The 13,537-nt window shown below is 41.8% G+C and overlaps 1 protein-coding gene across 2 annotated transcripts in view; it reads right to left on the reverse strand.

Annotated features, from left to right (window-relative positions):
- Positions 1–13,537, reverse strand: part of marchf5 (membrane-associated ring finger (C3HC4) 5) — a 31,871-nt gene that overhangs the window by 14,127 nt on the left and 4,207 nt on the right. For both annotated transcript variants that reach the window (XM_033612985.2, XM_033612986.2), the window contains exon 2: positions 4,222–4,424. In XM_033612985.2, coding sequence (XP_033468876.2) covers positions 4,222–4,424 — 203 coding nt within the window. The remainder of the gene's footprint in view (positions 1–4,221; positions 4,425–13,537) is intronic.

Here is a 13,537-nt window from a genome sequence, read left to right on the forward strand (position 1 = left end):
GTGAAGCAATTCTTCTTCGTAGTGTTTTGATTGGGAATCAAATTCATGCAAAGAAATTTACTTTTGCTTTCTCTGATTCATATAGGGTCATGTATGTGTGAAACTACTGTCCACTGCAACAGTAAGGCATATGATTGGTCATAACATGCCAACCTAATGACGTCCCTTAGACAAAAATCTTCCACAATGTTGACTGGTCTGCAGTCAGTTGCCACCCAATTAGCAAGCGCTGTACTTAACTTCTTCGATTTAGTTTCATCCACAGGTCTGTGGCAACTCCCACATTCTAAAATAGTGCTTTGCCGGCTCTGGTGATATGGTTGCCTGCTGACATCAGTCTGATTATCTGCGCCTGTATGCTTAGCTCATAGGTGGTAGCTCAAACTTGAAGTACTTCTGTGATATTCTAATTCTGTTTGACAAAAGGTGTATATTACTTTTGACTTGTTAACTGAGCCATTTGGAGGTTTTTTTTAGTAAAATTAGCCATTCAAAAGTGCAGTGGTATCACTATTTTCCATCCCTGCAGCAGCAGGAAACCACCGCAGTGGCTTGACTAATCATATCAGACCTTAATCATATTGTGATTAATGCGTTAACCCTGACAGTCTTACATATCCTGATACGTACCCTGATTCTCCAAGGAACCGTCTGAACCTCAGCAAACACTTATCTCACTTGAAAACTCAAAACTGAGTTTTCTCTCCAACAGACAGCCAGTTAGATGTGTAGCCTCCTCGCACACACCTTCACAGCCTGTCATCTAAACTGAAGGGAAACCAAAGAAAGTTATAGACATGGCTAAATCAAAGGTAACACAAGCCTCTGGTTGCTTATACAAAGTCCTCAATAAATGAAAGGTGAAATGATGGTGGCAGAAGCCTGCTGTATCATCCTCTGAGGCCACCATCACTCAACAGATCAGCCACAGTAAGGAGGAAGCTACCTTTCAAAATAAACCACTGGCCCATTCATCATGATGCTCTATTGCCGTCAGCCAAACCACTTGAGCATTTGAACACATCACAAAGGAAAACAAACTTAGGAGTGGGCGTCAGGAGCTGATGAGCTTGAGGGTAAACATGTTACCTTCTGGGCCACAACTCCTTATTGGCTGCTATAAAAAAAAGAGCTGGCTAACAACAACAACAACATAATGATGTGGCACACTGTGAGAAAACACTGATGCAATGTGTCTAAATCATGACTTCAAAAGCTACTGTGTGAAACAGAGACTCATTTTGTGTCTCTTAGAGTCAGAGCATGTGAGTGAGACTCTAACATTAGATAGCACAAACATGTTTGTGTAAAAGGTCAGATGAGTTCTCTCTGACTGAACTAGCATACATTTACATTAAATTTATCTTGAGTTTGAACATTAACCTACAGAGCACTTGCAACAAATATATACATTTGTTAAGTCCACAGTAATCTGTTAGGATTAATAAAACCACACTAACAGTAGGAGGAAAATGTACATGAATATCAGTGTATGCCTGACTGAGGGAGATGTGTTCTAATACAGCCTAAAGTACGGACTTCTTTTTACCATGTTGCCTGGCAACGAGTCAGGCATGGCTTCACTTTAATTTCACTGAATCAATACACATTTTGTGCTTCTCTCTTTGCTATACATTGATGAATCCGCAAGTAACAAAGTTGTTCTTTACCCAACACCACAAACGCTGAGTTGTTTAACAGCCTCCTACACTGAATACTGTAAATCTTATTACTGTGGTGTAAATTTTAAGTTAAGAGATAAAAAAAATCTCCAAATCTTATGTTATTAGTTTTGCAACGTCTCTGTCAGACATTGATTTGGCACAGTTCTTTCACATTTTACAGTCAACCTTGTTGGAAACTTGTCAGCAGCCCCATATCATTTCAATACAATATTATTTTTTATAATTTAATATAAAGACATTTCTCAATTTAAATACATAAATAAATAAATAAAAAATACAAGATTTTAATTAACTATCACTTCACACATTTAAATAATTAAATGTGTTACTGAAGCCTGTTGGACTGCTCTATTGGATGTTATTTTATTTCTGCATGTAAAGGTTGATACAGCACTAATTAACAGTCCTATTGGGACCACTGAGCCAATTAACAAAACCTTAAATACGAAAAGGAAAGGGCCTGATGGACACATTCGAAAACACCCAGCAAGCAGCCAAGTGCCAATAATCAGTTCTCAGAGGGAGATAGACGTTATTTACTGAGGAGGAGGAAGTCTTTAAAGGAGCTGAGCTGAACCTTCTGCTTATAGCACCAAAGTGACTGACAGCACAGCCTTGGTCACTATAAATATACATGAACCTGTTTACCAGCCGGGCCAGGCCTCCCGCAGACTAGCATTGTCTTGGGGCCAGCTACTGTCTCCAATTGCAGCTTCTCTCTCTTTGAGGTTGAACTGGCAGTGGCCCAGTGGTTGGTGGGTAACCCAGTGACAACTGGGCACTGTTAACCTTACATGTGTCCAGGCTCTGACATTTGGCTGTAACACTTCAACGATTAAACTACTCTTTATACTGTACTGAGAATAATTTTCTGCCACTGTGAAACACTACAACAAACAGCGTGGGAGGTATGAAGGGACGAGAGACAGAGAAACTGAAAAGTGAGGAGGTTCTGGATAAATAAGCATGGTGGTGTATGGTGTATGTTCACTAAATGAGTCATAGCTGGTGTTTGGGAACAATTGAAGCCCTCGTCACTCTGACGTGTCAAGATAATTGAGACAGCCACTCTAAACTGCTGCCGGTCAATCAGCCAGGAGCTGGGCTGTATAACAAGTGAGCAGCCTTCTGTTCCTCGTCAGGCTGAAAGGAAATATTTACCCAGATCACCATAGAACCTATGCTGGCTCTGGAGTAAATAAACATGCACTCAGGCAAGACAAACTGAATAGCTCTCAGCACTTTGGGTACAGTTACAGGCAGCAGCTACTTGAGGGCAGCGCCCTAAAAAAAGGAGCTACAGCAGTCTATTTACATGGAAATTTGCTCTATAATGCTGCTTTAATGTTGACAACTGTTGGAGAATAAGAGCTGTCCTGACATTTTGACTGTACAAAAAGTCAAATTCAGAATTACGAGCTGGAAACTTTTTGGCAGTTACTCCATCTATCTTGGTGCTATATAGCAAACCAGCAGACAGGCAATCTTTTTCACCATGTTCATATTTTAAATGTCAATTACACACTTAAAGGTGCAGTATGTAATTCTGGGGAAAGACAGCTGATTGTTGATTTTCATTCCCAAACTGTCAAATACTTGCACTAGGGGTTGGTGGTTTGGTCCAACTACCGACCCAAGGTCTTCTGTATTTGACGACCTGGGAATAAGACTCAACAATCAACTGTCTTTCTCCAGAATTGTATACTGAATCTTTAAACAAGTACTCTACAGATTTAGCACTGCACTCCGATAACACTGTCAGAGTTACAATAGAGAATGTTAAATGAAAGAAATATCAACATTGCAGCAAAACCACGGATATCATCTTTTTTGTTCCATGTAACCTTCTTCCTTGTCAAAAACTGTTGCCCACATTGCTCACAATTCAACTTGACCACCAACAGCTCAGCCTGAGATCTGAGTGTGTTATGCTAGATAAGTTAATGTAGCCTGAGGTATTTCAGCAGAGTTGATTAGTGGGCTTCAGAGATCTGTCAACCTCACTTTTTTCTAATTCCACACCCCCAGATTTTTTTTCATTTATAATCAGAGCTGCAATTTATCAGATTTCACAAAGTTCCCTATGGAACCACAAAGGATTTTTACGATTTTTTTTTTCCCACACATGCTAGAACTCCCAAAGACCTGTAAAATACTTTGATTTGTCAAACTGGCTTAGCGCCCAAATTCCTCTACATTTATTTCAGATTTTTTTTTAAATATACCTTACACTAATTATGATATATGCCTCCTAACTAAATAAGCTAGAGCAAGGACAATTTTAATCTAACCATTTAGCACCACTGAAAGACAGAAAATCTGTCCCCATAACGTTCCTTGGTTATTCCGTTTTTTCAGAAGCACAGAAACCTTGCTCTGAAACTTGAACCCCTTAAACCATGTGTACTGATCAGATATGAAGCATCTTGGCTCTAAAACAAACACAAACCTAAGCTAGTGACACTTCATGGTTGTCTTGTTATTTTTAAGCCTCTGACTAGTTAGCTAGTATTATCCTTTGTGTGATGCAACCCACCCAGTTTGGGAAAGACGATGAGGTATTCTGCATTGCACTGTGGGCAGGCCACGCGTGCTGTGCTGTTGCCCCGCTGCTTCTCGTCCACCCAGCGCTGCAGGCAGGCCTGGTGAACCCACTTGGTGGAGCCACGGCAACGACATGGACGCACCCACTCTGCCGTGCGGTCGTCCTCATCTGTGGCGAAGCATACCCAGCAGCTCCTAAAAACAAACACACCCACAGGTGGGATGAAGATAACGAAACATACACCCTGACATCCTGAAAAATAACAGATTTCTTAATGAGTCTTCACATTACATCACAGTTTTACACTTAATCCCCTCAAGTGTGAACAATCAAACAACTACAGAACAGCTGTGTTACAGCTGATGACAACTGATAATGTCATTTCAGAAGACATACAACCATTGGCTTGTGCGCTCCAAAATCAAATTGGTGTGATAAATACATTTGGCTCTAGTAAAAGAAAACCCAAGCAGAGCTCCTGCCCACTGGCACAACACACAGACAAAGGCAAACTAGGGGAGCCAGATAGAATAAAACAAACTGCCTGCAACACACAAGACCCCAGATTCAGTGTTTGAATTACAGAGGAGCCAAGGGAGGTTTAGTTCCCCAAGACACAACAAAATGTCTAGTGTGGTTGATAAGTAACCATTAGCATTTTAAATTCTGTCTTGAATTAAATACGTCTTATCTTCTAGTCTTTATCTTCTGTCAATAATGTGTGTAACCTGATAAACTGGGACATGTGCAGGGCGTTTATTATACATCATAGCTCATGGGTTGCTCTCACGAGTTGTTTTGTGCACATATACGTAATTACTGTGTGGATTTGGTGTTAGACCAGCTACTCTCAATGACTAGCTAATGGAGCGCACCTGCTGCTAGCACATTCAGTTCAGCAGCCTCTCTCTCTCTCATCATTTCAGCCCCTGCATTAAAGCTGAACCTTTCTGTCCATCCGCATGCAGTGAAGACTCCCCTGCCTTTCTCGATCACACACCTTTGAGAAGCAGGTTTCTCTGTTATATCAGCAACAAAAACAAGGATCTGGACTAGAATGGATACTGTAATCAGGCGTAGGGGGGCTTTTAATTTCTCCTTTTAATATTTGGTACTACAGGTGGCAACAGCTTAATAAAGTGAGTGTCCCTCCTCCTGAAGCTGTCCATGGCTCTGACATGTTTTTTTATGACAGGTCGTCTGATCTGACCATGGAAAAATACTGTATTTCAACTATACGGGCCTGTCAGCTATTTGTTGCTGTTTTTGTTTGTATATTGGCTTTTTCTAACATTGAGGCACATGTGTGTGAACATGTTTGTGTGGTGGGCTGGAGGAGAGAGTGAAAGAGAGCAAGCAAGACTAATGTAATCTTTCATATCCCCTTTGAAAAGTGGGCAGTCAGCAACACAAAGTCACTTAGATCAGACTTATTTGGAGTTCTTACTGAGAAAACTGTTGGCGAGGCCATTTTTCACCATTTAGGGAACAATGATGGAGGCAGTGATCAAACTCTCTCAAATAAATCTAGACCACATGGTCTGGATGGAGCACACACACACACACACACACACACACACACAAACAGCATCACTCTGGGCCAGTGACTCTGCATGAAATCAACCAAGATCAATACATCAACCCTATAGGCAAACAAGCTGTTGTGCTGGCAGCTTGTCAAGCATATCTGACAGCATGGCAGAAATTGCTCAGTGCTCAAATAAAAGGGCCCTTCATCCTGCCATTTGGATACAAGGCAAAGAATTTCCAGGGGATTATACTTTGGATCACAATGGTGGATACCTTTTCTAATTAAAATCAATATCTTTTTAGACCAATATATCCAAAATAAGGCCAACATTTACCTTGCTTTTGCACCGCTGCTGTTGCTTTTCACTGAATATTAAGGTTGTAACGGTACCAAAAGATAATCGGTGCCCTTGGGGCGAAGCCTGACTACACTGTAGCTATAGAGGAGCTCAAACTTTTAAAACCCCAGCCTATTTGCTAGCTGTATGTGGCTCTTGCAGAACATATTAGTGATGATATCACAAAAGCTCATGTGACGGTACATTGGTAAAGTCAGTTTTTTTGGCGCATGCCACTGCCAGGGTTAAAAGATGTGGCAAATCAACTCCAACAGACCATGTCAGAAAATGGATCAGCATCAGGAGCTCGAGAGTCCTGTGAAGCGGAGTCTGGGCTCTTCAGAAGTGCATTTACAAGTTTTGTACATCAATTCACTGAGAGAACAACGCAGGCATGCCTTAATCCACGATTTAAATCTTTGTCAAAATGTGCCATATTCAGTGTATAAGTTGATAGCTCTGAGGTTGTTGTTGTTTACTGTAGCAAAGGGGACTTTGAAAACACTAACACACAGATAGCGGAAGGAAGAGAAAATGCCAATCGAAATCATTGCCCAAAGTCTTATAGCCAAAGTCTACATCCGGTGAGTCAGCTTAGCCAGCACTGAACCATGCCCCCTGTATTGTGATGGTTTGGCACAAACACACTAACCATTACAGCCCTACTGAATATTGCCTCCTGTTTTGCCTCTACATAGTTTGAGCTACATTCTTCTGACGCTGCCTTTAGGATTAGTCACATTGCTACTCAAACCTAAATTCACCAGGGCATCCCTGTCTAAGTGCACACAATATTCTGATAAACCACAGCTAGGATATGCAGTGAAAGCACAAAGGGGCTTGGCTTCAGACGATGTGAGGACACACAGTCTCCCTTGTGTGTGACATCCAGACAAATGCCTTGTTCTGGCCTCAAGCCAAACCATATTTTAACACTCCCCCTCCTGCCCACAAGCATCCCAACACATCCTCCTTCCTCTTCTCCCACACACAGCGAAGGTCTTTCTGAGTAAACTGTTCTTCCACTTAAAAAGGAGTATGAGTTATGCCTCCTCACTTACAGAAAAGGAGCCATTAGTATGTTTGGCCTATCTGCTGTGCTATCTTCCAATTAATTGGACTCCTTTTGTGAACAATACACCCCCGCCCTCCTCTCCTCCATGACTGTCAAACATCTGGGGAGGTAATTTGATATCCAAGTTCCCTAACCTTACCAAAGCGCATCTCCAACTGTGACATTATATTGCTTTTCCATAATTAATCAGCAGCATGCAGTTGGCTGGAAGGTTCACTACCCCTGTGTCTCAATGCATGACACTAAGTTCAAGAATCTAGACCAGTGACACTTAGCTGCTACGTACTAATGAAAACAGTCATAGGTTAGAAAGATTTAAGAAAATCAGCAACACAAGGCCATGACTACTTCAGCCAAGCTCCTGAACTATGAGTGGAGGGTTCCACTGGTTCTAATACAAAGTAGAAACAGTGTGCTAACTGCTGAAAAAACAACAACAAAATAAAACAACAATTAAAATCCAAAATGTCAAGATTTTCCTTAAAGCCATATACACAATCAACTAGGCCTGGAATGAGCTTGTTGCTAGGAGATCCACTGGTTGAGGGGCTGACTGCTGCCTTCGACCCATTTACAGCCTGACGATCCGCGTGACATTTATGTTCTCATTTTCATAATTACACTGAACCTTGAACAGTTGGCATTTCACTGGATGAATGAAACAATGATTACTCTACACACACCTCCCATAAGCCCCTGGCATAAATTCAATGAGGAGACAAACTGTAACAGAAAGGTTTTGGGTTTTTCTTTCAGGCTGTGATTATGTACATTTTGGGTATCATTCACATTACAATATCTATATTATTAAATCTGGAAAAAAGCCCGGCAATAAAATATTTGGAACATCAGGGAACATCATGTATATAACATCACATCCACCAATACACATTGCAGATAATCCTGTCACAGTTTCTACTGCATTAACACAAATTTAAACTCAGGCACACGTCTATCCATTCCATGACAACAATACAAGGTTGATGTAAAACTTGGCCCCGTGCAGGTTGAGAAGTACCAGACAGGGCAGTATCTCTTCTCTGACAGGGTTTAGACAACAAGCTGCCTGTGTCTGACCTGATAAGACGTATCTCGAGTTTACTGTTCTATTTCCTGTCTTCAACAACAGGTATGCTTAGAATGGAGGAACCCTGCAGACTTTTCATTCTCACTAGGAAGTGGGAAATGTGTCTTACCACATCAGGAACAAACAGAAATAGAATGAACCTGTTTCACTCACATTTTGATTTGTCTTGAAATCTGTAGGGACTGTAGGAAAAGACATGGACATGTCTGTATGTCTCCGACATCACCCATAAGTTTCTGAGAGGATGGTTTAAATCCATATATTAAAGGTGTAGTGTGTCAGATATTTTGGCATCTAGCAGTGACGGTGCAGATTGCAACCAACTGAAACTTCTCCCTGTGTGTCAAGCATGTAGGAGAACTGCAGAGGCTGATGTGAAAATGGAAAAGGATCTATCTAGAGCCAGTGTTTGGTTTGTCCGTTTGGGCTACTGTACAAAAAACATGGTGGACTCTTTGGAAGAGGACCTGCTCCGTATCTAAATATAAATGGCTCATTCTAAGGTTATGAAAACATGATTCTTAGTTTCAGGTTATTATACACTGATGAAAACGTAGGTGTGAATATTATATTCCACTTCTGCCAATATGTCCCCCTAAATCCTACATAATGAACCTTTAAGCTTTACCGCTCTATGCCTTATTGGAGGTAAATCTGAGTTGTTGTAGACATCTTTGCTGGGTGAGACATCATTGTGCCAATAAGGCAAACATGTCCCAAACTCCCTCTGAATAAACAAAAGGCTTAGTGGACTTTCTAGTCACTTTAAAGCAAACTTTTCTTGGTAGACACCTCTAGCAGCACTTACTCAGTATTTATTCAGTGTTCAACTCAGTGAATCCCCATAGCATACCATATATGCTTTAACCCTCCTGCTCCCACAGTTGAATAATGTATGCCAAATCTGTGGCCTTCCGTCATCATTGTACTAAGGTCTAGGCGTGTTCTGTTGCTGGGGCCACAGGGGAGTAGAGGGGCTCTTCTGTGAAAGACTGTGGACGGCCAACTTGGATAGATTGCTCAGGTTGCTGCCTGCCTGCAATGGATGATTTTCCAATACTCCCCTGGTGCTGAATAAAACATGACGATGCAGGAGAGGAACTTTAGGGTCGAGGCGCTCAGGTGACACGGCCAGCTGAAGGGTCAGAAGGGACACATGTGGAGAATCTGAGTCTGATAGAAATTTTAACCCTCCATTTACACTTCTGCCTACTTTCTTTGTAAAACTTACCATATAACTGCCCACCTCCTCAAAGCTTCTGACAGGTATATGAGCCTACACCATACTCCAAGCTGTTTGACTGCATGTAATGCAATGCATGTAATCGCATTCTTTTGTATTGCAAAGCTGGAAAAGGCTGATAAGAAAAATATGTGGCCATTTCCTACACAGGGGGTTAATAGCTCTAAAACAACAAAACAAAAAGAGCAGAGAGATTTAAACTGAGGCACGCATAAAACATGATGATGAGAAGTTGAGTCGAACAGTGGACAGATGTCTTCACAGGAGCATGACAGTGGAGAACAAAACCCAGCGCTCTCTTCGATTCACTGGCTCTTATTCCTGTAACCCAGCCCCACAGCATGACAGGACCTAATACAACAGCACCGAAATGCTATCCTCTGTGCGAAACCTTAATCTCCAGCTCTGAGTCGCCTCAGCTCTGTTTAACAGAACACTCTGGCAGATAAGTCTGTGCTGCACATGTACAAAATGGTCTCCTACATACAGACAATTGTGGTGCATTTTGACATGAATACTGCCTATGAATATAGAAACGACAGTAACACAATTCTGGAGAGCTTGTGTTAAAGTTGGTCTAACTCAGACTTAATTAATGACTTATAAGGCATACTTGTTTACTGGTGAATATGCAATGAGTTCACAATGCATATTTACAACATATTTGCATGACAAACATGAATTCAAAACCAACAGACATATCATGTTGAAAGATGCTACCACACCTGACACATCTCTCTGTTACTGCTTAAAAGGGTCTGAAGGGTTTCCATGGAAATGTCCTTCAAGAACATGAGATCTGATGATGGCAACTAGCCTGAGCTATGCTGAAGCAAGGTGACCTGCAGTCTCAATCACTTATTTACATGTTAAACAGGCAAACTCAAGTGGGGCTTTGTCGTTTCCACAATGAGCTTTAATCCACCTAATGCTAACCGACTGCTTTGAAACTTCAAGGGCAGGCAAACAGCAGTGTTTATCATCCTTTATATTTCACCAGTTATTTTGACAAACCGTCAAGCTGCCAGGATCAAAAGAATGTGCAGCAATGAAGGACTGTAGATCTTTCCAGTCAAGCTAGGCCAACATCACCTCAGATGAGGATGTAATTTTGACAATCTTAAGAAAGTGTAGAACTGTATTATTGAGTCACAGAAAGGGGGGGGGCTGAAAGAATACAGGATGCCAGTGTGACTGACACTGTGTGTACAAAGATGAGTGTTGACAACATAGCTACTTTCTCATCGTCTCACAAGTCAGGCTCCCGTTCTTTAAGAAGCGCATAAGCCACCCCACAAAGGCCCCTTTCACTCAGCAGTGGTCACGTGACTGTGGGAAAACTGGAGGTTCCCCAGCACAAAGGCAGGGCACAGGAGCACCGGATTCTGTCCCACAAAGACCTTAAAGGAAGGTTCAAGTCTGAGAGGGGCTTCTCCATGTCTGACTGCTTCTACTCAATCACAAACTAGTCCATGTCCATGTCAGTTTAACAACAGCCCAGACCGTTTGCCACCCTGGAACAGTATAGTATCCAGCTACCCAGAGCCTAAGATTAGTAGCTTTCATGTGTCAGCTTCTGGTTAAATGAGTCTTTGGCATTTGGTAAATTGGTGAATGTCAGCTGCCATATGGACTCCAAAGCAGGGGTCTTCAGTGTCCAAACAACCCTTAGCTGAGAGTAAAACCAAGCAGGGACCCTCTGCTACATTGCTACATACATTGTTGCATATTAAATTGGGTGGATGGAGGTTGTCAGGCGGAGGGCCACTTCAGCCCTAGGCTGCAGGTCTGACTTGTATATGTGTTTCAGGTAGATGAGGTAGGAAACTCCACTTTCACAAGTATAATTTGTTACAAATAGCAAAATATGCTGGATTCATGTTAATGTGTATTTTTTTAGATGCAGGAACTTTGGGGTAATTTTACGGGGCCGGGGCCATGGCCGTTGGTGCGTGTCTCCAACACAGGAACCACCCCCGAAGGACAGAGTTCCGGAACTTTTACAGGGGCTAAACAAGTCCCTGCCTCGGGGTAGGTACTCAGAACGGCCCCAAAAGACTCCTGGCTGGGGCTTGGGGATTACTTGGTGCTGATTGGATATACTCAAGGAGGGATGTGACGACAACAGAAAGCAACAAAATAGCCGGCATTTTTAAAACTCAGCAGACAAGGGTTAGCTCGTTCATATAGCTTCCGCCGCCATGTAAAAAAAAACTCACTAAATGGCCCGTGAAAAAAATATTTTTTCCAGCGGATATCTTAGTTACAACATGATTGAGCTAGCAAAGCAGTTTTGTGTTGATATGTGTGGTATTTATTCAGTTTTGGGAAATCACGATGTCTAGAAAGCATCAGCTGCAGCTAACAGCAGCAAAGCTAACATCAGGACGTGATCTGTTAAAAGCCTCCCGTTGTCGGATACGACATGAAACTACTCCAGTTAGCTCAATCATGTTGTAACTAAGACATCCACCGGAAAAAATATTTTTTTCAAGCCCAGTCAAAATGGTCGCGCAACGATTACGTCACATCCAGAGCCCATAACTTTACAGGAACCTCCCTCCGATTCCGCTCTCAGTGGAGACTCTGCGGTTGAGAGGGCCGAGCGAGAGGACGTTCCTGTAGTAGTTCCTGCCCCCCAAATAGTACCAGGAACTTCTTCAGTGGAAACGGGCCTAAAATTTGGCATCTCCTCTTCAGTAAATCAGTATAATATTGTGCAATTGAAAACAGAGTAAACTCCAGCATCTAAGCACAAGCTTAACACACAAGCTCAACAACTTGTTGACATTTCAGTCTTGCAGTCACAGCATGTATGTTATATTATTACACATATTAGTTAGTGACATTTAAAACGTGACAGAATAACAAAAACTGACGAGTGCACATGATTCAGGGAGGTTTGTTTATGTTGTTTAACAGTCAGTTACAAGTAAAAAACAGTTTGTTTACTGGGTCAACTAACACAGGAGCCTCCCACCTCTACTACAGCCACCAGCAAATTCTGGCTACTTGTGTACTTCCACAACCCAGAGTGCTAGGCACTGTGACCTTTGTGTTAACATGTGAACAGGAGTCCAGTTTGTTTACGCTTTGATTGGCCCACGAGTGGCTGGCTTCCAAAGTTAAGAACACTATGACCAGTGGTGGATTACAGTCCATTAATCCAGAACTTGTTTTAAATGGAAGTCTTTAGAGTCACATGGCTCACATTTCAAGTTCACATGTAATGTTTATCATGAACATTCTGAGAACTTTATTGTGCCATCTGTAAATGGAAAAAAAAGGTTTTATGATACAACCAAGAGTTTGAGGCCAACAATGTAAACGGGATGGCCTTCAGTTAAAAGCTTTTGGTTTAAATAACTCAAGCCTGCTAGCTAAACCACCTAACTTCAGACATGTCATTTGGCATGACCTTGATCTGCACTGTGATCTTACAAAATGTAAGCTTACCTCTTTGCTAGATTAAATCAAGATGAGGGAAAATAAATCACTCTGCACCAAAATAGTTTAAGGGGCTCTATATATGTATACCAATTTAACTTTGAGCCCTGTTTTTTTTTGTTTTGTTTTTTTTAAATTGTAAAGTATAGTAAAAAAAAGTATGTCACTTTCTCAGAGCTGAAGAGACCCTGTAGACACTGACACCACCACATACCAAAATTAAAACAAATCACGGCTACAGGGTCAATCATTATTAGTCCTTATGCATATAAACGCACACATACACCACATATTTATATACCCATTCCCACAAAGAGCAACAGGGTCAGTGATCTAGACAACAAAAGCAGACAAGAAAGGAGTAAAACAAGGAGGTTGTGTGCCAGCCAATAAAAAGGTCAGGCTGGATTGAAATGTGTCCCCCCACATCTATTTGTGAAACACTGCATTGCAGGGGCAGCTGGCTGCTTGTGGCAGGCCCAGATAAGAGTGTGTGGAGCCTTATGTTTGTCAGTGATAGAGGCTGGGTACACAACCGTCTAGAAGCAAGGGGACATGACATACATCTTCCTGCTATCAGCTCCTCA

The sequence above is a fragment of the Epinephelus lanceolatus genome, chromosome 17 (genome assembly GCF_041903045.1).
Source record: "Epinephelus lanceolatus isolate andai-2023 chromosome 17, ASM4190304v1, whole genome shotgun sequence".
Taxonomy (NCBI): domain Eukaryota; kingdom Metazoa; phylum Chordata; class Actinopteri; order Perciformes; family Serranidae; genus Epinephelus; species Epinephelus lanceolatus.